Consider the following 25,593-nt stretch of genomic DNA (forward strand, 5'->3'; position numbering starts at 1 on the left):
CACATAATTTTAGATAAGAAGTAAGAAGCAGAAGAAAAAATAATTAAAGGAAAAAAAAAATGTTAAAGCTTTGGATGGAGTGTTAAGCAAGACAATTTATAATATAGTGCTTGTTTCAATTTGCTTTTTGTATGTGTTGTTGTGCAGTGACATATATATGTATAAATATAAGGAAAAATAGAAAGCCCATAGTGTCTCTTCTTGCTCCAGCTTTAATGGCGTGTGAGACTACGCTGAGTGTGTACCCTTACGGTTCTCAGTAACCGCATGTGAATCTTCAATATTTGCATGCTTCACCAACTCCTCACAAACAATACCCATAACCCAAATAATATGATTTTCTGAAAATGCAAATGCAAATGCAATTGAAATTCTCATCACAAAGGAACCAACTTTTTGAGTTTTTTCAACCTCTGAACCTAACCCAGATGGCTAAAGAGTCGTAATCTTTCATAGGGTTCTGTTTTTCAGTCTCATTGAATCGATATCTCAAATGGGTTTTCTGATTCTTGGACTGCTGTGAGTTTCCTTTCTTGTTAATTTTTCTTCATCCTTTTTTTCTTTTTGTTCTTTCATTTCTTTTGTTGGTTTCTTGGTGTGTGAAAGCGTTGAGATGGGGAAAGAGATGATAGAAAACGTGAATGATGATGGGGAGCTTGAGGAGCTTGAGATGTTGCTGAATGAGATCCCTCAGGCAACATCACACAATCTTGTTAATCTTTACCATAGGAATGGACATGATCATGGTGGTGTTGATGATGATCATGGTCCTTTTGTGACTGAGGCAACCCATAAAATGGGTTGTATGTATGATGATGACCCATTAACTCAGATTCAGTATCCATTTGCCTCATCACCTGTCAGTGGCTTCTCTTTGCAATCTGATGGCTCTTCCTCAAGCTTATTCTCTGTTGGGCATGCCTTATCTGACACTGGATCACCATCCCCTCCTACAGTGGAGGATCTTAAATCCACCATGCCTTCTGGAAGTTCTTGTCTCTCAAATCGTTTCTGGTTGGATTCAATGACACCTGATTCAACTGTTATGAAGGCCTATGAAAGCTTGGTTGATGAACTAGGCATCTGTGCCAATTTGTGTCAAATGTACATCAGCAATCAACAAGAGAATCGTTATGATTCCAAAAATGCTTCAATGGGCATGAATAGGCTTCCATTTCCTGATAGTTCCTTAAATGGAAATAGTCCAATCAATGCTCATAAACATGGGGATTATTACAATTTCAAGAGAGGTTTTTTAGATGGTGTGGGGGTTCAATCCCCACTTCCCAGGAGTGCTATAAATCATGATGCTGAAATGAATTCAGCATTGTCAGGATTAACCCATAATTATGGAATGTCTAATTTGTTTGGATCAAGACACTGTGCCAATAGGCCTGAGACAATACTTCCTCAATTAAATGGCTTTAGTGCTTCAATAGATTCTCCAATGCACAGAAGGAAGCTGATAAATAACTACTATTATAGAGGAAATCAACCACCAGAACCTACTGCTTCTTTGAGCAGAAATCCAATGGATGATGCTTTCCTTTATGCACAGAAAAATGGAATGAATATAATGGAAGAAACGGGCATATCAAGATTACCTAGCTCTTCCCATTGTACTAATTTAAGACCTCACTGGAGTGTTCAAAATTTACTGCAGTATAACCATTCTCTGTCTAATAATGCAAGAGCTGTGCCACCTTTAAATGCTAGAATCCCTCAAGGAAATATAGATGCTATTACAAGTGAGGGAAGCTTCATCATACAAGGTGAAGGTTCAAATTATGTTGTTGGCAGAGGTTTGGATCGATCAAGGTGTCAGAGTAAGGCTGCTGAACGAGAAACTGGCTTTGCTAAGCATATACAAAGATCAGAGCTAGGCATGCGGTGCCAGGTTTTAGGAACTCATGAAATTCATAAGAGTTATAGCACTGGCTGCTCATTTCCTTTGCCATCCAAGTACAATTCCCTAGCTGAAGCTCGAGGATATGTATATTTAATGGCCAAGGATCAGCATGGCTGTAGGTTTTTGCAAAGAATGTTTGATGAGGGTACCCCAGAAGATGTTCAAGTGATATTTGAGGAGATCATTGATCATGTAGTGGAACTTATGGTGAATCCTTTTGGAAATTACCTTATGCAGAAGTTATTGGATGTATGCAATGAAGAACAGAGGACACAGATCCTACTAATAATTACTGAAGAACCAGGGCAGCTTGTCAGAATCTCTTTAAACACTCATGGGTAATGGTGCAACTTGTGCAAGTACTGAAATTTTATATTGATTTTCTGGTATTGAATTTGACATTACTTCTTTACTTTTTTTTATTTTATCAGCACTCGTGTGGTACAGAAGCTGATAGAGACTCTCAAGACTAGGCAGCAAATTTCATTAGCCGTATCAGCTCTTGAACCAGGATTCTTGGCTCTCATCAAAGATCTAAATGGAAACCATGTAATTCAGCGTTGCTTGTTATGCTTAAACAGTGAAGATAACAAGGTGTGACTTCTATCTTTCTCAAAGTATATAAAGCTTATAGATTGGATAATAATCTTGTACATGAAGTTGTTATGAGTGAAAAGAAATATGTGTGCTTATTCCACTCTTGTTTCTGTTTTATAATTTTTTTTATCTATGTTAACTGATCATCTCGTGAAATAGCAACACTTGCAAATTCATTGTGAAAATTCTCTTACAAATTCACTCCATTCGGAAAGTTTATCTCACTTCTTCCTGAACATGCAACACTTTATTTTGATGTACTAAGCACTGAAATTTCAAATTTTTATTGCACCTTTATAGTTCAGTTTTCACTTATTATCATTAATAAAAATTTGCAAAATCTTTCTTTCAGTATATTGGAAGGCTTTTTATTCTCTTTTAAAAGAATCCATATTACTGGGAAGCATTTGAGGGCATGTGCTATTCTGTATGGTAGATAGATATAGTAGCTTAGCTAAATTTTTTAAACCTTTGTTTTACTTTATTCTTCCTACATATATAATGTCTATCAAATGAAAAATTGGGGACATACCTTTCAGCTATGCTCCTGTGCTTTTTATTTAAGTCAGAACATTATAATTGATAGTAGTGCCAGGTTCATCAACACAGACATCATGATATCTATGCGTCTGGAATGATTTTTTGTAATTGTAGTCACATTATAAATTTAACATGCTATGATAACTGATCATCTCATGTGAAGTAGCACCTCATTGTTTTCTCACAGATCTATCCATTCTGAAAGTTTATCACACTTCTTCCTTAACATGCGACGCTTCATTTTGATGTTGTAACCTCTGAAATTTCAACTTTGTTGCACCTTTGTAGTTAAGTTTTATTTGTTATTATTAATAAAAATTTGCAAAATTGTTGTTTCAGTATATTGGAAGGCTTTTATTCTATTTTAAAAGGATACATATTACAGGGAAGTGCATCATAATGTCTATGCATATGGAATGATTTATTTCTTGTCACTTCGTCCACTTCCTCCCTTTGTGCACAGAAGAGACTGACACTTTGATATGCATAATGACACTTTCATATAAGCATGCCAAATTGTCTGGCTTTTTTACTGTGATTATAATAATAATAATGGTGATTTAGTAAATGATGTCTATAAATTTTAAATGTCATTATGTGAAAGACGTGGCCACATTTATGTGGTTCTTGCCATCATAAATAAAACATGCTATGCTAGCAATTTCTAGGCTACCAAAGTTTGAAATTCTTTTGTTCAGTGGACTAAATTTGTTAAATTTTCTTCAATTTTCATTACCAAGACCAATAATGGACTAAATTTGTATATATGTTATGTGTAGCTTTAAGATTCCCATTCTGTTTTGGAAAAAAACATTTGAATTGATCAATGATGTTTAAAACAAACACCATTCTAACAACCAATGCCTACGTCAACAGAAACATCGCTTGTGAAGGGTTATGAATTCAAGACCTAGAGAATCCAAGTACATTTGTCTATTAATTAATTTAAAATTTAACAAACTAGATTTTTCATGGCCTTTTCTTCCATTGTAAAACTAATGCATATAGGATTATTAAGGTGCATCAACATTACAAAGAGTTGGGATCAATGAACAAAAAAACAATTAGTTTGTGATGATCTGGGGTGAAGGGCTTGTGAATTATGATTGAAGTGGTGTCTACTTTGGTGTATTTAAGACTAAGTTTATAGTACGCAATTAAAAGGTTTCATTAAACATACATCCCTATTTTATGTTTACATTTCCTAAGTAAAATGTATGGCCAAAGTTATGATATTTTTTTTTATATGTCCTCTTAGTTCAATTGACAGCGGTGCTAATTGATTTATACAGGTCAATTTGTGGCAAATTTATTTTTTGTGCTTGTCTTGACTCATGATTGAACTGTGATGAAATGTAGACTAGATGTGCAAAGATTGATATATCCTTGCAGAAAAGTTACATTTCCCCTGTTATTTTCCCTGAGCAGTTTATATTTGTTGCTGCTGCAAAGTATTGTGTTGACATTGCAACTCATCAACATGGATGCTGTGTTCTGCAAAGATGTATTGCCCATTCAAGCGGGGAGCATCGAGAAAAACTGATTGCAGAAATATCTGCTAATGCACTTCTGCTAGCTCAAGATCATTACGGGTAACTATTGGAGACTTATTACTTGGTTTATAAAGCATAGAAATGCTTTCATGTATTTTTTTTTCTTTATAAGAATATCTACTTTCCATCTGCAAACATGTGTTTTCTGTTCTGTTCCAGAAGCAAAAATCTTAGCTGTAGTGAAATGTCTTTGTAAATTGTATAGAAGATTTTAACCCATTTCACTCTAGGCCAAGTCTTGTGGGGACAAGAAAACGTGGTGGTCATGCAGCATCTGTTGTTTTACATCTGCTCCTTCTGCATATGAAGATTCCTTATGCTAGGCTGGCTGGTGAGGATACATGGTGCAATTATGGAAAAAAGAATAGTGACTAGGAAACAAAATTCGTAATAATTACCAAATTTACATTACACATTAATTGTTTCTTGGGGATATATGTTGTTATTACTAGTTTTAATGTATCTGTTTGTGGAATTCCTTAATCAGATGGTAGTGCAAAGCACTTGAAACAAATGTGAGCCTTTTTCTCTATTGATTCTGAACAGATTTCTTTCTCTACATCTTTCTGCTTTTGTCTCTGCATGGGATTCACATTTAACTGATATAAGGAATCAATCCTGTTGATAATTTTTAATGAAGCACTAATTCTACATTGACCTTTTTGTCATATCTAGAAGTTATATGTACTTTTTTTGAACTATGAGATAAATGATACCTCCACCTCTTTGTTTTTTACTTTTTTCTACCCTTTCATCTCTCTGTTCTTTTTGCTTGAGCAGAAATTATGTTGTTCAATTTATCATGGACTTAAGGATTCCATCTGCCACCACAAATATAAGTTCTCAATTTGAAGGTTACTATGTTCACCTGTCAAGACACAAGTTCGGCAGTCATGTGGTTGAAAAATGTCTTTCCGTATTCAATGATGAGAATAGGTCAAGAGTCATTCATGAACTGCTCTCTGCTCCTCACTTTGAACACTTGCTTCAAGATCCACATGCAAACTATGTTGTTCAATCAGCTCTTCGGCATTCTGAGGTTTGTAACATGATGACTACCTTATTTTCCTTTTCACTTCTTTACATATCCATGACAAAATGATCTGCTCAAAATCTTGCCATGCTATTATCTCTTAGCCAAAAGTTGTTGTCATCTACTAGTACTCTCTGATACTTCAACTGCAATTTTTTTTTGAAAATATTCCAATCGGTTCATTGCTTTGCAACTAATCCGATTCGGGACGGGTCCAAGATTAAGGCTTTAAACTCCTTCCAAAGATGGTACTGGGGAGATTCGAACACATGCTCTTATCCCTTCTACTGCAATTTTATATCTGTAGAAAAATGCATATAATTTTTGTACTCATTTTAGCAGTTTTTGGGCTTCATCAATGAAAGTTTTTTTATCCTGATGATACACTTGAGGTTTTTGTTTCTTCTTATTTTTAACTTTGCCTTTTTCCTTCCAAACTAGGGCCGTGTGCATAATTTACTAGTTGAAGCAGTTGAGTCCCACAAAGCCATTTCTCGAAATAGCCCCTATTCCAAGAAGATTTTCTCGCAGAAGCTTTTGAAGAAATGATGTATATTCTCCCCTTGTGCAAAGAAGTGTTGTAAAAGCTTGTTGAGGTCTGCCACTAGATATATATATGTTTTGCATGGTTATTTTAACAGTAGAAAGGAGTCAATATGTTTAGAAGTGCTTATATCCATCTGCTCAGCTAATTTTGGAAAAAGAAGGAACTAGAGAGCAGATAATTTTGCTAACATCTTAGACCTTTTGCATGTACTTTTTCTTGTATCTCTACTTGAATATTATCATCTTGTTAATTATGCTATTTTAATCTCATTGTGTGGGAATGTACAGTGTATAGAACAATGGGATTTTCGTTGTTATTGTACAATACTATGAGGAAGTTTTTCTGAATAACTTTATTTAGTAGTCTTAATGCAGTTAGTTTAACCTTTACCTTTAATCAATAAAAACTTTAATAAAATTTATTACTTTTATTACTTCATATTCACAACAATATCTGAACTCATAAATTCTATACTATTTGTTGACAAACACCACCTGGTGAAACCAGACACGCCAATGCACATAGTGGAATCAGTTGTCATCCAAAAAAGATAAGACCTAACTTGTCTAGGCAAAAAGTTACGCAAGACAAACTGATCAGCATTTACTCTCATTTCTATTTTTTTAATTCCTAAAAGGAACATATCATTTCTGAGCGTTAAAGCTTTTACACAAGGGGAATGATATATTTACTATTAAAAAAATTTATAATCTTTACAACTAATCTAATCATCATTGATTTTCGTCAATCTAACGATTATAATTTATTAAAAATTATTGAGTCGCATTTATTAATTAATTATTAATTTTCAATAAATTATAACCGTTAGATCGATAAAGATTAACGCTGATTAAATTAGTTGTAAAGATTATAAACTTTTTTTTGATGATAAGTATATCGTCCTCCTCTATGTAAACATATACTTTAACTCTCTGCTCGACAAATAAACTTGCTAAAGCGTCGTGGAACCCGTTGGTTAACAAACGCAAAATATTAAAGAAGAATACAAGAATTTCACGCGTGCAACCAATCCAAGTATACATGCATTCTAACCCTTCTTAATTTTAATCCTTCTTAGATAAATTTATTATTTCAAATGATGTATTATTTCATTAATGAATAATAATATTAAAATTTTTATATCAAGATAATATAAAAAATTATATAAATAATATAAAACAAATTAATTTGCTAACAACTAATCATCATCGCACAGATATTTTGCACTCAATCTTCAGACTTGATTAATTTATTTGTGATTTTTACCACACCAAGTGCATGTAGGCATGCATCATGCCTGCAGATTTTTTGCTAGGTTAATATGAAAAGCAGAAAAGTTATAGAGTAAAATATTTTTTAGTTTGTAACTCGAGGTAGCTCAGTTGGCAACTGAGCTTTCAAAGATTTGCTTGGGTTAGAGATTTAAATCTTGTCTCAAGCACATTCTTAAAAAATCTTTGAGGGCCAGAGAATATGTCTCTGTCCTCGAAGGGGGGTTTAGTCTCATCCTTCACCCGGTAGTGGAGCTCAATGCACCCGCTGTTCCAATGAGGAGCTAGCCTTCGGGCCGTACTCCGAAAACAAGGTGACCGGATGAGGTTGAATGAAATACTCTTCAAGTTATACCAAAAAAAAATATTTTTTGGTTCTAAATAAATATTATGAGGCCCAATTTAATTATTTAGAGAAAAAAAATTGACTCATAGTTCATCTAAAATTTAAAAGAGGCTTATGTTAGTTTTTTTCTTCAAGAATTAACATGAATATTTTTTTTAATTTCAGAAGGATTATAATTTTAATTAGCTGAATCTATTTTAAATTTTAAAAAGGCCACAAATCAATTGTGTTGGGGGATTAAATTTGATTTCGTGAATTTGGTTAAAAGCCAAAAAATACTTTATATACACGCGCGCCATAAACTTTTTCCAAGCGACAAATTTATTATATACACACAGTCTCATAAATAAAATATTCTATATTTATTTTTTCATCAATACAAAACAAAAAAACGCAGAACAACGGAGCACAAAAATGGCATGTGTTGAGTCTATAACGGGGTAGCACTGGTACAGCGTTGCATTCCCTATGAGTGGTCCCGGGACACGAGTCGGTATTCCAACAAGTAAAAGGATACGTGGACAAATAAAAACGCAGTAACTGATCGGATCTCAGTACTCACCTTCCGTCCACGAACCACGAATCTGGTATCCACGTGTCAGTTTCTGCGTGAGTAACCTTTGCTTCATTAATGTGTACTAAAAAACAGAGAAAGATATTAATTACTAATTAAAAAAGAAAAGAAAAGAAAACTTGTGTGGGTGAGTTGAGTTCAACGGAAAAGAAGCATCTGGAAGCTCCTAGGAATCCCAAACTGCAAAGCTGAACAAACCTAAAATCAAACCTTTCTCTTTGATTTTCCCTGAAATTTCGGTGTTCAGTTGGCTTAGCTGGATGCTCTCATAGTTCCAATTTCAGGTCCTTTTAATCTTCTTCTCACCCTTTTTTTTTCTACTTCAAGTCTTCTTGCAAAATAAATTAGGATTTTTCGTTTTATTCGATTTTATTCTTGGGATTTTTCACTTTTTTTTTTCGTAAACTGGCTAGTTATGGTTGCATGGTTTATTTGCTGTATTTTTTTAATTTATAGCATAGCGAAAGAGTCTGTGCCATATTTGGATGGTAAGGAAATGGTAGAAATGGAATTTTGAGTTTAAATTTCTGCGATTTGAATTGGCAATCTCTTGAGAATTTGGCCTATGGACGAGCTTTTGCGTTCTAGATCTTCTTCAACTTTCTGTTTTTGTCTTGTTTGTTTACTTTTATTTTTTTAATTATTTTTGGTGATTTTATTATGGCGTTTGTTACTGGAGAAACTGTAGTATAAGTTCATAAATAAGTAGAAATTTAGCTTTGGAAATTTTGATTTTGAAGGTTGTGGTTCATGTTTCAAGTTCGAAATGAGAGAGGATAATTATGATTGGTATGTGTGGCTTCTTTGCTGAGAGAGGGAATGAGATTTTGGGCTTTTTTTTATTACAGGCAATTTTATATGGTCTACTTTGTTTGGTTTATAGCTCATGGTAGGGAATAAGATATGGTTATTCTATAAATCTCCACGGCTAATGTTTAGGACAGGTTCTGTTTTAATGTTAATAATAAATAGAGCTCATAAGCCCCGAAAACCATCTTTGTGTTTGTGGTGCTGTTGAAACAGAAATAATTTGTAACTTTGAGACCGAGTACCATTGTGTTTCTTGACTGAAATGGTGGTAGTGGATTTAACTAAATTATTTGACAAATTCCTTTCCTATTTGATCTTTTCAAATTTGACAAAGATGATGGCATCGGTATTATGTCATAATAATCTTTGGCGGTTGCAGGACTCCAAAGAACGTTAAGAACTCACTGGTGGTTGCTGTTAGTTTCATTGATTATTGCTGTGCTTAATTTCTAAACGCAGTGGATGCAAGTGCTGATTAACACCTAATATATAAACCCTAATTCCTCTCCTTATAAGACATCAAATTACCATAATATGTTTCCTGAATTACATATTTACCTTACTCGTAATCTTAAACACAAAGGTTGTCAACCCTTCTCCCTGAGCTCAAGCTTGGATATATTTTTTATCCCTAGCTTACTAATACTTAAAGATAGTTGGAAAAATATCTGTAACTGAAAACTTTCCGAAACTTGTGACCTAAACTTTAGATATAAGATGCAAATTAACTATTATTTTCGTCTAACTAAAAGCATATAGCAATGTCGTTACTGCATTGCATTGTTGAAGTTTCCCTATGGGTGTTTACTTTTAATTTTAAATCATGATTCAATGTTAGACAGATGTCTTTACTGAGCATAAGTGCCTTTTCTGCATTGAACTCTATTAGAAATAATATTAATTTATTATTATTAGAATAGTCTAGAATAGTCTAGATTGTGGGCTTGGCCCATTAGGTCATCCCATTAGGTCTTTTAGCCTCTATAAATAGAGAGCCTCCTTGTACATACTTACATACTTGAATATACAATATATTTCAGATTCAATTTGGTATCAGAGCCTGGTTCTGAGGGCTCTGCTTCCGCATATATATCTTTTCCTTTCTTTTTACTGCCGTGCATCATACCGGCAACCATCCTTTCACACCTAACCCTTATTTAGTCACAAGTTTCTTGTCCTCAACCTCTTATCATCTAGAAAAAGATCGTCAGCCTCCGTTCATCGCCGGAAACCGCCACAAAACCACCGTTCGCCACTGTTCACCGCCGTCAGACTGCTTTTCCGGCGACTTTTCCGACCAACCACCACGCGATCAGGAGCGGCTCAGGGAGGCGACCCTGTCTGTCCAAACCGCGTGTTGATCGGAGCATCCACGCGCCGCCACGCGCCGGTTGAAGTCTCCGGCGGCCGAACCACTGTTCCAGCGCGTGAGCCACCGTTCGGCCACCGTTCCAGGCCGGACCACCACCATCTTGCTCGCCTCCTCACCCTCTTTCCAGATCTGGTCTCCGCTCGTTGTGGGTCCCATCCGTTTGAAAGATATCAGTGAAAAACCCGCTGTTTGGACACTTTTGTGCAACGTTTTTGCGCGATTTCTTGCTTTCTTGTAGTTCTTTGCTATTTTCTGGTCATCTCCTTTTATTTTGTGATGGAGGGCTCAAATAATGCGTCCAAAAACACGACTGGCATCATCTCCGATACTACCCCATCTCCATTCTTTTCTCGGGCCAGTGATTCCAATTGGAACAGTGGACGCGGTCGCAGACGTGGCCGCAGAAAGAGGCCTCGTTGTAATTATTGCCAGAATCTTGGGCATTTTGAAGAACGCTGCTATAGGAAGTACCCTCATTTGAAGCCACCGTCTGCCAAATTTGCTCAAACTGATGTTACGCCACCTTCAACTGGATTAGTAACTCTTTCAAGTGCCGACTATGAGGCACTTCTCAAGAAGGTTTCTTCTCAGCATCCTACTCAAGACACTGGTAATCATGTTGCTTGTTTTTATCAATCATCTCTTGGACCCTGGATAATAGACTCAGGTGCTACTCATCATCTTTGTGGTAATAAAGATCTCTTCACTTCACTTTCTTATTCTAATAACCTACCCCCTGTCACTCTTGCTGATGGCACTAAGGCTCCTGCTCGTGGAATTGGGGAAGCCAACCCAACTCCCCTTTTAACTTTGAGTTCTGTTTATTATATACCTGGCATTCCTTTTAATTTAATCTCTGTTAGCCAGTTGATTCATTCTCTTTCATGTACTATTACCTTCTCTAAACAATCCTTTTCTATGCAGGATTCGGGTACGGGGAAGACGATTGGAGCAGGCGTTGAGTCACGAGGTCTCTACTATCTGATTGCACCACCTTCTCCAGTAGCCTGTTCTCTCACAGAGTCTCCTGAGCTAATTCACAGCCGTCTGGGTCATCCAAACCTCTCCAAGCTTCAGCATATGGTTCCTTTTTTATCCAATCTTAAGTCTTTAAACTGTCATTCTTGTCAGCAAGGAAAACACACTCGCTCCTCCTTTGCTAATAGAGTCAATAAAAGAGCTGATGCTCCTTTTTCTATTGTTCATTCTGATATTTGGGGTCCGAGTCGAACAACGTCTGTTTTGGGTTTTCAGTATTTTGTCACCTTTATTGATGATTTCTCCCGTTGCACTTGGGTTTATTTAATGAAAAATCGTTCTGAGTTATTTTCAATTTATCAAAAGTTTTGTGCAGAAATAAAAACTCAATTTGGTGCTTCTATTCAAATCTTGCGCAGTGATAATGCAAAAGAGTATGTGTCTCTTGAATTTTCTAAATTTCTGGATACACAAGGGACGATACACCAGACTACCTGTCCCCACACTCCACAACAAAATGGAGTCGCTGAACGTAAAAATAGACATCTAGTTGAAACTGCACGTACCCTTCTCATTCATATGAACGTCCCACTCCGTTTTTGGGCAGATGCTATTATCACCTCATGTTTCCTTATCAACCGCATGCCCTCTTCTGTGCTAAATAATGATGTTCCCCACAGTATTTTGTTTTCCGGAGCACCTTCTTATCCTCTGCCTTTACATATTTTTGGCTGTACTTGTTTTGTTCATGATCTTACTCCAGGTAAAGACAAGTTGACATCCAAGGCCTTCAAATGTATTTTCCTTGGGTATACACGTTTTCAAAAAGGGTATCGTTGCTATTCTCCTGATCTCAAGCGTTATATCGTTTCTGCTGATGTCACTTTCCTTGATCAGCAGCCTTTTCACTCTACTCCGTCTCCAGTGTCCCAAGTTGATCAGGTCCTTCCTGTTCCTTTTCTTGACTTGTCTTTACCAGCTGCAGGTGACCCTATTCCAGAGGAGCAACCAATTACCTCCATACCTGCAGATCGTCCTCTCCTCACATACCAGCGTCGTCAGCCTGCACCTCCTCCGACTTTGCCTCTTGATGACTCATCGCCCTTTCCCGTCGGCTCTTCTCCTCCGGATCCTCCATCAGAGACTCCTCCCATTGCCCTTCGGAAAGGTATTCGATCCACTCGAAATCCTCATCCCCTTTATTCTTTCTTGAGTTATGACAGACTTTCTTCACAACATTTTACTTTTGTTTCTAGTCTCTCTTCTGTTTCCATCCCTAAAACCACAGGTGAAGCACTATCTCATCCAGGGTGGCGCCAGGCGATGCTTGATGAAATGCAGGCACTTCACTCCAATGGCACTTGGGATCTTGTTCGTGCTCCTCCCGGGAAGTCTGTTGTTGGTTGTCGATGGGTGTTCACAGTTAAAGTTGGTCCTGATGGCACTGTTGATCGCCTTAAAGCTCGCTTAGTGGCCAAGGGATACACACAGATCTTTGGTCTTGATTATGGGGATACCTTTTCTCCTGTTGCTAAGATGGCTTCTGTTCGCCTGTTTCTTGCCCTTGCCGCCATTCATCACTGGCCCCTTCTCCAACTTGATATTAAGAATGCTTTTCTACATGGTGACTTGCAGGAGGAAGTTTATATGGAGCAACCACCAGGTTTTGTTGCTCAGGGGGAGAGTTCTGGAATGATATGTAAACTTCGGAAATCTTTATATGGCCTGAAGCAATCTCCTCGGGCCTGGTTTAGCCGCTTTAGTTCAGTTGTTGAATCCTTTGGATTAATCAGAAGCAAAGCCGATCATTCTGTCTTTTACCGGCATAGCTCTTCTGGCCAGTGCGTTTATCTCCTGGTCTATGTTGATGACATTATCATTACAGGCAGTGATCAGACCGGGATTGATCAGTTGAAAGAGCATTTATTCAATCAATTTCAGACCAAAGATCTTGGCAGACTTCGATATTTCTTGGGGATCGAAGTTGCACAGTCTAGGCGGGGCATTTCCATCTGTCAGAGGAAGTATGCACTGGATATCCTAGATGAGACTGGCATGTTAGGCTGTAAACCCATTGATACACCTATGGACCCCAATGTTAAGTTATTACCAGGACAGGGGGAGCCACTGCCAGATCCTAGTCGCTACCGCCGACTAGTTGGAAAATTGAATTATCTTACTGTGACAAGGCCAGATATCTCCTTCGCAGTGAGTGTTGCAAGTCAATTTCTTGATTCTCCCTGTGACTCCCATTGGGATGCAGTTATTAGAATTCTCCGATATATTAAAAAGGCGCCAGGAAGAGGTTTATTATATACAAATAAAGGGAGTTCAGAGATCTCTAGTTATTCAGATGCTGACTGGGCAGGTTCTCCTTCAGATAGACGATCCACCTCAGGGTATTGTGTTCTCTTCGGAGGAAATTTGATCTCTTGGAAGAGTAAGAAGCAAACTGTGGTCGCCAGATCCAGTGCGGAGGCAGAATATCGGGCAATGGAAAATGCAACCTGTGAGCTCATCTGGCTGAGTCAATTGCTGAAGGAACTCCATCTCTGTGAACAAAGGCCTATGAAGCTCATTTGTGACAACCAAGCCGCTTTGCATATATCCTCTAACCCAGTCTTTCATGGACAACAACCAGAGGACCAAGCATATAGAAATTGACTGTCATTTTGTTAGAGAAAAGATCCAGTCAAGGGAGATCGAGACAACATTTGTCAATTCCAATGATCAACTTGCGGATGTATTCACTAAAGCTCTTAGAGGTCCCCGAATAGATCATATTTGTAACAAGCTGGAAGCTTTTGATATATACGCACCAGCTTGAGGGGGAGTGTTAGAAATAATATTAATTTATTATTATTAGAATAGTCTAGAATAGTCTAGATTGTGGGCTTGGCCCATTAGGTCTTTTAGCCTCTGTAAATAGAGAGCCTCCTTGTACATACTTACATACTTGAATATACAATATATTTCAGATTCAATTAACTCAAAGATTTTGTCATCTATTTTCAGTACTCCATTCAGAGCATCATATAGCAACATTAGAAACTTTTTTTCTCTCAGGATTTTGTGACACCCATTAAAATGAGTTTTGTCTCATTGGTAGCCTAGTGATGTCATATCTGCGGCATTATTCCCCAGAGTTTCATTACTATATGATTAGCATTCTGAAGTAATGAAGTCAACCTTAAGCATTTTGTGTGAGCTGGAGGAATGTGGCAAGTATCTATTCAGTGGCTGATCTTGATAATAAACAACTAAGAGCGTGCTTTAGTATAATGTGAACAACTCTACTGTTATTGAGGAGATCACTATTTGGACTTCATTTGATGTTTTTATTGCACTATTAATTTTATATCTGTTTTATTTTACTTTTGTGTGCAAATGTATTTTTGGTCTGTCCCTGTAGCATAATCTTGTTAGTAGGCTATTACGCAATCCAAGTTCAAGAGAACTAGGGATGAAGAAATGGTTTAATGACTCCAGAAACACTACTATTGACAAGCTAGTTGTTGATTGGTGGTGGGTGTAGCTGATGTTGTTGCTGTTAATGTGAAAGTTCCACCACTTGTTAAATGGTAAATTAAAAACTTTAACACGTATCCCTGTTTTCCTAATAGCAACAGTAAGATTGCTGCCTCTTGACCTAGTAGTCAGGAATTTAGTTGTGGAAATAGACTCTCCATTCACGGTAGTAAGGTGGTGTATATTTGACCCTCCGATACCCCAAATCGTAGGAGCCTGGAGCAGAACTTTTTTTTTTTCGAAGTGTCTCTCATCTCTATTCTTGCAAAGTCGAGTAGCTTTATGCACCAAAATTTGCCTTTTTTTTTTTTTTTAATTCAAATTCAGTGCTGAACTTTTTCTTCGAACACCCTGCAACTGTAGAAAGAACTGTGGCATGGGAGTTGCCAGTTAAGTATCCTTCTCTCTTTATATGATCGTACTAATTATATAATATTTTCCTAATTTATAGATTGAACAAGATGCACAGAATATATTTAAATACTTATCTCAGCACTTCTTTTCTAGTTAAAACTTTAAGGACAATCCTGTTTAATTTTTTATAAAAAGCTTCATCAAAACATTCTGACACAAAGCTTTAAAGAAGAATATTGTAGCCAGACCTTTAGAATTGCAAACACATCAGCAGTTTTTTTGCTTCTTTTTAAATAGAATATCGTAGCTGATCACCTGATTTGCAAACACATCAGCAGTTTGTTTCCTTCTTTCTCATTTCTAGGGATCTGATAAGCTACCTGAATGTGTGTCCTCTTTGCAAGTTATATTGGAATTTCTGAAATTATTATCACCTTTTTTTCCCCTCTCTTGGGTTTGATATATCTGTCTTGGTGTTACAGCTTAAAGATTATGCGTGGGATGAATTTAGTGAATCTGATTATTAAATAGCTGGGGAGGAACATAAGGACCAGTTTGCAATACAGGGAAATAGCTGTTAGAAATCACTTCATGAACTACATGGTATCAAAAGAAGTGCTGATTATGTGAGTAGTTATGGTACTCACTGTAAAGAGGAAATGTAGATACTAAATCTGAACCAGAAAGAAAAAATGCTGGAAAAGGGCTCATGGTCTCAAAATCCTGGAGGTCTATTTTCTTCACATGATAGTGATTCATGCAAAGAACCAAAAAGGCTAACTTCAGATAATACAAGGATGTCTGATCATTGTTTCAAGAGCAGCAATGAAGATTATAGTGGTAGCGAGCTTTGTGCAGATGATACTATCTTAGGAGACAAGTGTGTGATGGAGAATGATAATGTGTCTGAATATTCAATCAATCTCATATCTCAAACTGACAATGAACTCAGCTTTCTTGATAATGATGGGTGGCTGGATATAGGAAACTTTGAAGATATTGATAGGATGTTGTAAGAATTATCTTATTTGACAGAATTGTTTTTCACCTTTCAGTTTATCATGATCGCCATAAATATCTGAATATTACTTTTAAAATTGCAGAAGTTGTGAATTAACTTTTGGAATGGGGGACCTCAATAATGAAGAGGAGTTCTGCTGGCTCTCGTCATCACATGGAACTGAAGGATCTGATGATGCATTGAAGTCTGAGTTCAAGTTTCCATCTGCTCAAGCGAGTACATTGGAAAGTATATCAGATTATGAAATAGAGCCGAATGAAAATATTGAAGGTCTGTCAATTAATAATTGCAACAAAAAAGCATTTCCTATTGATAAAAAACGGAGGTCTCAAATGGATGTTGGTCATGATGCCGTCCCTGTCCCATTATCAACTTTCAGCGACCTAGACATGAAATTTGGTAATACAGATGATTCGATGCCTAAACAAAAGGTTGGCTACACCTTCTTCTTTTTTTTAAAAAAAAAAACCTTTAATTTTCAATTTTACATCTTAACTTGGATTCTGAATTCCTGAATTTCAAATTATGTAGCTATAATTCTGTATGAGTTCTTTTTCCAAACCACACACATGGAGACATATTTATACTCACAAAGTGGGCCTCTAAAATTCATATGACTTAATAAGTTTGACATTTGCCTCTGACCTTGTGAAAGTTGTTAATGCCATATAATTTAATTATTGAAGTCTAATAATACGTGAATGCTTTGTTGCAGGCACTAGACCTGATCATGTTTGACATTTTAATGCTATAATGTCAGAATTGAATATTCTAGAATTCAATTCAATACATTCTCCCATTTAAAAGAGGTTTATAGTTTATGGAATCAAATAAATTTCGATAATCGTTGACTGGTAAAACTTGATTTGAGGAATTGATACTCGATAGAAATTGGAATATCTAAACTTTTTAGCCTTCAAGATTATTATATGATTATATTCATGTCCTTGGAATTTTTATCTTGATTAAAGTTATAAGTACGTGCCAATGGGAATTAAGTAATTACTTTTTTATTGTTGTAAAACATGCTTTTCAATAGAAAATTGGGCCTGGCCTTAATGTAAATACCCAATTTCAGCTATTTCATTTTTTGGGTGATTTGTTGCCTTGTTCATGTTTTGTAGTAAAGGTGCTGACTGCTCAGTCTATTTAATTCATGTGAATTTATAAGCAAATAATTTCTTAGTTTGTATATCATAAACAATCTCCTTGTATGACAGATACAAGGGAAGCTGTCAAAGCCATCAGCAGGAAAGAGAAAAAATGGCTACCTAAAAAATGGTGATTCTGATCATCCCTATGCTCAAGTGGAGCAATATGCAAATCTGAAGGAGTCCTTTGGAGCCTCTTCTAGTGGGGTCACTTCTCAGGATAGCATCCACATACACAGACCAAAAATGGATTCTGGTTCTTTAGGATGTATACAGATAGAAAGTCCCCTAATGCACCCAGACAATAGTCATACTTCAAATTATACTTCCCTCCTGCCAACTTTGTCTGGATCAAGATCTGAACATGATGGACATCCATCTCCTTTTAAAGACTCATCATATGCATCAAACGTTGAGAATTCTTATGGTCATCCTTTGGAGTCTGCTGACTTGCAAACAAATGATAAGAGAGAAAATTCATATCTTTGCCGTGATGCACAATTGTTAAGTAGGGGTTTCAACAGTGAAAATATGGCAAGTCCTATGCCATTTCACAGTCTAGGTCCAGCTCAGAAGGTAGCTCCTGAGTTTGAAAATGAGAATGAAGGCTACGGTGAAGTTGGAGGAGTTAGCATAGGATTTTCACAAGAAATAGACTCATCAAATGTGCAGGAAGGCTCATCTATGAGCTCTGCACTAGATGAAATCTCCCTTGAAGCAACTAGCTTTCGCCAGCTGCAACAGGTCACAGATCAGGTATTGGAGTCTTTGTGATGTTGAAGTTTGATCCTGTGTTCTTCATTAGTGTCTTTTGGACTATGGAGTCAAAATTAACATGCCATGCGTCTGACTAATTTCAGTTTCTTCATGATGGTAGATTTTCTTCATTATGGTAATTCTGCTTGGCCGTATAGATCTTGTAAACATGGTGCTTCTGAAGCACAGTGATAGAACCAGCTAATAGCTCAAATACCAATTATTGAAATTAACTCAAAAGTTGGGAATTAGGAATTGGGAAAATATATAGTATAAGCTGAATTTTGATTATATCTTCATTGATAATTCCCTCCCCTCAAGACAACAGATGAGTTTCCTGATGCTGAGTGAGGTAGAAAATTACAATGATAACTCTCCTAACGTCCAGAAAAATCATAGTTTCTGCCTGCCCTTGCTTTTTGTCTTACTAACTGTCTAAATCCCCTACATATATTCAGTCAATCCTATTTATAAGCCCAATGACCTAATTATCTAATTATGTTGGGATTTCCCTAACTCCCGCTGTTTGGGAACATACTAGGCCTAACTAACCAAAGCTGGCCCACATGGCCCTAATGCTTCTTACTTCTTCTAACACAATTTCCTTATAACACAGCATGTTAGGAAGCTAACTTCTAGTATCATCCGAAATTCTGGGTTTAAGGAGGTTGTTATTATGGGTAGTCCAGAGTGAAGAAAATAGCTCTTTTTAAAAAAATAAAAAAATTATTCCATGTTGTGATGCTAAGAAAGTTATTACCTACGTATCCTCATATTCTAAAATCTATCACTCTTGGTTATAATATACTTTTCTGAACATAAAGTTTGCTTGATTGCAGTTGGATATCAGAACCAAACTATGCATAAGGGACAGTCTATACCGCTTGGCTAAGAGTGCTGAACAAAGACATTATGATGCCAATGCAAGTGGTCAAATTGGTAATGATGTTGAAGCATGCAAAGCAATAACGACAGAGGATGCAAACAGGTATTGCTCACTTTATGATTTCTTGTTCAGGTTTATATTTCTATTGACTACTAGGAAACTACAGTAGACATTTGGAAAGCTGATGCAACCTAATTTTGAATGAGTAGTTTCAAGGTCTGCTTATGTGGCACTTATAGTGTACTCAAAGATGTAGTATTCTATTTGTCATCGGATTCTTATATCAATATGTGACAAGTGAAATATTGATGACATGGAGAATGAAATATTTTTTTAGGTTAAAGGACAATATCACGAGAAAACATTTAAAGTCAGATAAAACGATTAGTACAGTATAATCCTGCTGCCCTTTTCCTCCCTTCGTGCCCCTTTTTCAAGGCATGTAAAATAGAATCGAGATTTTGTCAAGATTAAAATATAACTGAAGTATACTTACGTTACAAAAGTTCTAATGGGATTAAGAACTCTACAAATTCTAGTTAAAATAAAAAAGTTGCTCTGATATATCATATAGAACTTGGAAACTGTGTAAATCTATGATATATAAATGAATATGTTGACATTGCTATAACACAAAATCAATCTTATAACATCAAATAAGCTTTTGTAGGATGAACGCTAGGCTGGATTAAGATCCCATCATGTGAATATCAATTTATGCTACATTGGAGTAGCTTGAAATAAATATATTTTTTATAAATGCGTGAACATATCAACTACATGACAAATACTCGTTGATATCTAGTTTTTTCAAATTTTAGTAGCAAGATCAGCATGATGACTATTTGTAATTCAGTGTATGTATTAAGTGGGTGTATCTATACGAAATTTTACATTGATGTCTGTTAACGGACCCTATACATAATTTGTTTGTTGGTATAAAGACCTGAGATTTAGAAACTTATTTTGTATTTTAAACCCCCGTTATCTTTCCCCTAATCTGCACTATACATAAGAGCTTGGAGTACAGAAACTTTTTTGCTAAATATATCCGTCTGTATATGATTAATCACTATTTACTTCTTTTAAGTTTTGAGATATCCTTTTTACATGAGAAAAAATGGATGAGTCATCCTTTTACTTGAAATGTCCTGCAATCTAATTCTAACTTGAAAAGTCATTAATGAATCTAGTAAAAAAAAAATTGATTAACCTTCCTTTTACTTGAAATATCCTGCAACCTAGTTCTAACTTGAAATTTGGTCTAGGTTGAGTCACTACATGAACAGCATGTATTTGCTGACATATATTATCTAAAAATTTAAATTACTATAATCTAAATATCATTGAAAAGTTATTTACAAATGACATTTTTAAAAACAAATATTTTACTGGTACAATGGGCAATGAATGTTTCTCAGTATAAAGGAGAGGAAGAAAACAGGTATTTTCATGTTTTGCACTCCATTCTTTGCTCTTAGCTCCTATCCATTTCGGATATCTATGCAAAAATAATGTTTATTTATTAATCTTTTTTATGAATATAACACCTAGCTCTATCCAGGTGTACGGGATTCATGAACATGGAAACTAATACAAATCCCATTGATCGGTCTATAGCACACTTACTGTTTCACCGGCCCTCAGATCCATTAATGTTGCCCCTGAATGATACTACACCTTTCAAATCCGGTCCCATGGTATGCTTTTATGAATTATTAACATGCATCAGTTAAGTAGATAGTTATTATTTGCTGCTAGTCTCATGTTTTGGTTTAACTAACAGATACATGGATCGGTGACCAACTCACCAGTAATGACCGAGAAGCAAGTTTGTCAGGAAGAATCTTCTGCTGGAGTAGAAAAGAAGTTTTCAGGGGTAATAATGTCTAGTCAAAAATGAAACTAGCATTGGCATTATCTAGGTGTAAAGTGTCTTCTTTTCAAGTAAGTCATCGCATCACATATGATGTAAAAATATTTACCCGAGGCTTACTAAGATCTCTGTTAGTGATTCATTTTTTGTGTTCCATACCATTATCCTGATGTATAATTTTTCTGATCATCAGTACTAGGTAGTATATATGTAGAGTAATGCTACATCCACAACTCTTTTCATGTGAATGATACAATCGTCTGGCGCTGGCCGTTGATTTGATAAGTTTTCTGCCATTCAATGGTCTTCGTAGTTGTGACATTTTTAAAAGGTAACGGGGAAAAAGAATTGAGACTAGAACTCGATTATACCAGCTTAGTTTTTCTGATCATTTAGTATGCTGTTTATTGCTACTCGATTACCAATTTGACTTTGAAACATATTTGAAACACTGTTATTTGGGATTAAATGTGACTTTTACACCAGATGAAAGTTTGGTTTATGGGAATCTATTATCTCATATACTAAGATCGGATCATGTGAAAGGATCTTAGATATTGATAAATAAATCAACGGTTATGCTGTCCTATCCTTTATGTCAAATCATCGTTGATTTGTCTGTCAACGGGTAAAAATCTTTCATATAATCGAGTCATGGGAAATCCCACGTGAGGAGGATACTCTCTTATTTTATATTGTTTTGTCGTAATCTGTATCATTCATTAACACTTGCAGAATGAGAATATATAAGCAGTGGAGGAGACACTCCGCTTTCTATTATAAATTTATTAAGAATATTATTCTGAGACATTATTTTTCTTTTCAGAAATGCATTTATACTAGCATCCTACTTTACAATTACAATAACACATTAATTTAAAAGTTCTACCATTGTCTTAAACTGAAAATATAAATTTCATATTTAATCTTAAAATGAGAGGGGGAAAATTAAGCATTTATGGTCAAGAGAAAGGAAGGTTGAGTTGTTGTCAAGGAGGAGGGGAATTGGATAGGAGAAGTTATATTCTTGCGATCTACTGAATATGCTTTTGAAGGAATATTATTGAATTGAGATTTTAAAAAAAATTAGTGAATTATTTTTCGATCAAAAAATTCATTAGTACTCAATTAGGATTTTAAAGGACGGTAAAAAAGTTATGTGGTATTTGATTATGATTTTAAAAAAATTATTTTAGAATCCGTTTAAATTGGTAAGGAAAATAATTTTGTGGTATTCAAAAATTTGACAATATTAATGATTTTGCTGTTAATGTGAATTTTGTGAGACTTTTTAGTAAGAAGTATAAATACCATGTCTCTCACAATTTCACCCATAACCCTGAGATTTCTTGAGATTTCTCTATTGCGGTGATTCACAATCTACCCTAGTCTTTTCTCAAAGCCAAGGTATCTTTTTTGACTCTTATATATTTTCTCTGATTTTGGTATTTCTTATTCATGATTAATTGATGATTTATGATTGTTTTTGTCGTCTCTAACGATGTGTTCCATATTAAGCACACAATAAGAGACAATTTTAATATTCATTTGTTGAATAACAAGAAAATAATTGTTGTTGCTATTGCATAACTTATTTTCGTCACTAAGTTAAAAGAGCATATAGTTAACAAGTTTTGTTAAACAATTTATTGGTTGTATTTTCATTGAATTATTTGAGTTATTCATATGGGATTTTCTTGTTTAATTATTATCCTTTGATATTGATTTTAATTTCCTATATGAACACCATTTTATTATATATATATATATATATATATATATATATATATATATATATATATATATAAGCAGAATCCTTTGACAACGGTGTCACATTTTAAATTTGACATCTCATCTGAGAGTCGTTAGATCAAAAAAGATCAATGGTGTCACATGCTTACAAATCAGAGTCGTTGATCTTTTTGATCTAATGGCTCTCAGATGAGGTATCAAATTCGAAATTTGACACCAGTGTCAAAGAATTCTGCCTCGTATATATATATATATATATATATATATATATATATATATATATGTATATATATATATAATTGTTTTCATATACATAAAGAGAATGACATATTATAGTAAACATGGACACCTTTTAGTTTTCTTACAAATTTTATTTTTTTTCTTTTTAATTGTTTGCAATCTCGTATATTTATTTATGGCTTTAATATTTCTATAGCGAATGTAGATAAGTTATCTACATTCGTTCCCAAAATGACGTCATTTTGGGTTAAAAAATTAAAAAATTATAATAAAAAGACCATTATAACCTTGAAAAAAATTATAATTACAAAAATATCTTGATTCTGCCTCAAAATGACGTCGTTTTAGACTGAATGTAGATAAAATATTTACATTCACTATAGAAAAAGAGAACCTTATTTACAGGCTCTGTAACATCCTTTAAAATTAACTCTTATAAGGAATATTACATGATTTCTTTAAATTTATGTTTTCTCTTCATGTATAAACAATAAGAAATAAAATGGAGGGGTGTTAATGTAATTAATTAATATATATTGATTTATAAAATTTTACTATTGATAATAAGAAAATTTAAAAAGGACTATGTAAACATCTACCAACGTTACTTTATAAATAACACTAATTCAGGTACATAATACTGAAATTATTTTACATTGGTCCTACATTCTACTATCTATAACATCACTTTAACTTATTTTTTTTACATTCTGGCATTACATAATTATACAATAAAAAAGTCCTATCCTAATCTAATCTATAGGTGTAGGTCTCCTCACTTTCAGCATAGAATATTGCAGCAGCTCCTTGATTTTCTACTACAATATAAAATTCCATGCGATCATCGTAAGAGTAAACATTGATACTCCATCCTTCACCTGACAAGCTTAGGCTAGGCATTATGATTCTCTGGAAAGGTTAGCACAGAACAAAAACACAGGTGAGATAAATCTCAGTAATATTGAGATTTTCTAACTATAATCAAATCCATCCGTAGTAACCAAAAATACCATTCTCTCAGATAATTTCACAAAATGAAGTAATATAATAAATAATGCATTGTGTAATATTTAACTGAAGCTAAATAATTTTCCAACTTTGTGGTTCTCTGCATATGAAAGATTTATTGTGGAGGAGCTCAAACCACGATAAGGCGTCCCTTACCCTATAACCGTCTGAATCCAAACTCTGAGGGTCAGTTCATAGCCGTCTTCATCTGTTAAATTTACACATTCTCTTCATAATTATTTGGTACCAATAAATTATTCCACTTGATAATCAGTTTGTGAAAGGAAATCAAAATTAAAAGAAAATAAAGATACTGTAAAAAAATAAAATCACTGAATGAAAACAAACTACTGTAACGAAGTAAACTTGAAATAAAGAATAACAAGAGTTTGGCAATGTGAAGTAAAATAAATTTTCATTTTGAAGAAAAAAATGAAAGAATATTTTTTATCACCCAATATTACCTTCTCCTTTGTCACTTTCCTTCCTTCTTTTTGATCTCTCTTTTTTTCGCTCAGGTCCCTCTCTTTCTCTTCTCGTTGTTTTCTTCTTTTTTCTCCTTTTATGGATAGCGCGCGCGCGCACACACACACACACACACACACACATAGGGGTGTGCATGGAGCGGTTCATAACCGGTTTTAACAAAAATCGAACCGAACCGGTTTTAAACGGTTCGGTTTTCAAACCGAACCAGTTTTCTTCTTTTAAAACCGGTTTTTAATTTTCTAAACCAGTTTGAAACCGGTTCCAAAACCGATTTATGGTTTATAACTGGTTTTGATTTAAAACCAGTTTTAAACCGGTTTTGATTCAAAACAGGTTTTAAATCAAAATCGGTTATGAACCATAAATCGATTATCAAGTTCAAAACCATTTTTTTAACAAATTCAAAACCGGTTATTCACCATCAGATCCAGATTTATCGCCTTAATTTCTCACCTATTTATTTTGCTCTTAAGTCGCAACTCTAATTTAAATTTAAATTTTAAATTTAAATTAATCACACTCCTTCACTTGTTTTGATCGCAAGCTTTTCACTCGTTAGGATACATTAATAACTCACGGTTTGATACTCGCAAGCTTCTTCTTTTTATTTTTCAAAAAAAAAAAAACTCACAGTTAGATCTAATTTCTTTAGCTTAAACTTCTGTATTTTATAGCTGCTTCTGTATTCTTTAGCTTAACTTTTTTTTGCTAATTTATTGTTTGGAAATTTGAGTCAATTGACTAATATAATAGGCATAATAAAAGATAACACTTATTTGTTCTTTAATTGTAAAGCAGTTTGGTTATGGATAACCAATTATTTTTTGGTTTGGTTAATAAGCAGTTTATAAAATAAAATGCAGTTTCATATGAAATCGATTTTTAAAAATAACAGGTTTTTAAAATGTGAAGCAGTTTGGTTATGGATCAGTTTAGTTCTTTTGGACATTTTGAACTTCCATTCACACACACATATATATAAAGAGAGACTTGCTTACGTTC

At 34.9% G+C, this 25,593-nt stretch overlaps 2 protein-coding genes across 3 annotated transcripts; both read left to right on the forward strand.

Moving 5' to 3' along the window:
- Positions 1 to 613: 613 nt before the first annotated feature.
- On the forward strand, positions 614 to 6,181 carry LOC133295557 (putative pumilio homolog 7, chloroplastic). The gene is made up of 5 exons (XM_061494397.1): positions 614 to 2,247; positions 2,341 to 2,503; positions 4,475 to 4,638; positions 5,380 to 5,638; positions 6,074 to 6,181. The coding sequence occupies exons 1-5, from the start codon at positions 614 to 616 to the stop codon at positions 6,179 to 6,181; spliced, it is 2,328 nt and encodes a 775-aa protein (XP_061350381.1).
- Positions 6,182 to 8,481: 2,300 nt separating this feature from the next.
- Positions 8,482 to 21,568, forward strand: LOC133295558 (protein LNK1). 2 transcript variants are annotated; one of them, XM_061494398.1, is made up of 7 exons: positions 8,482 to 8,654; positions 15,895 to 16,424; positions 16,516 to 16,864; positions 17,654 to 18,340; positions 19,180 to 19,328; positions 20,791 to 20,926; positions 21,013 to 21,568. In XM_061494398.1, the coding sequence occupies exons 2-7, from the start codon at positions 16,105 to 16,107 to the stop codon at positions 21,127 to 21,129; spliced, it is 1,758 nt and encodes a 585-aa protein (XP_061350382.1). In that variant the 5' UTR covers positions 8,482 to 8,654; positions 15,895 to 16,104; the 3' UTR covers positions 21,130 to 21,568. The 2 variants fall into 2 exon arrangements, with proteins under 2 accessions (XP_061350382.1, XP_061350383.1); XM_061494399.1 differs by lacking the exon at positions 8,482 to 8,654 and adding an exon at positions 14,708 to 15,447.
- Positions 21,569 to 25,593: the final 4,025 nt, after the last annotated feature.

The sequence above is a fragment of the Gastrolobium bilobum genome, unplaced genomic scaffold, assembly GCF_033153095.1.
Source record: "Gastrolobium bilobum isolate Gb01-03AN ecotype WA unplaced genomic scaffold, APGP_CSIRO_Gbil_v1 utg20779, whole genome shotgun sequence".
Lineage (NCBI taxonomy): Eukaryota > Viridiplantae > Streptophyta > Magnoliopsida > Fabales > Fabaceae > Gastrolobium > Gastrolobium bilobum.

Excerpts from the sequence above, each read along its gene's own strand:
- LOC133295557 (XM_061494397.1), top strand. The coding sequence starts at position 614 with ATGGGGAAAGAGATGATAGAAAACGTGAATGATGATGGGGAGCTTGAG. Across the intron at positions 4,639-5,379 it reads CTAGCTCAAGATCATTACGG|AAATTATGTTGTTCAATTTA; the intron begins GTAACTATTGGA and ends TTGCTTGAGCAG. Across the intron at positions 5,639-6,073 it reads CAGCTCTTCGGCATTCTGAG|GGCCGTGTGCATAATTTACT; the intron begins GTTTGTAACATG and ends CTTCCAAACTAG.
- LOC133295558 (XM_061494398.1), top strand. The coding sequence starts at position 16,105 with ATGCTGGAAAAGGGCTCATGGTCTCAAAATCCTGGAGGTCTATTTTCT. Across the intron at positions 16,425-16,515 it reads GAAGATATTGATAGGATGTT|AAGTTGTGAATTAACTTTTG; the intron begins GTAAGAATTATC and ends TTAAAATTGCAG. Across the intron at positions 20,927-21,012 it reads CTTTCAAATCCGGTCCCATG|ATACATGGATCGGTGACCAA; the intron begins GTATGCTTTTAT and ends TTTAACTAACAG.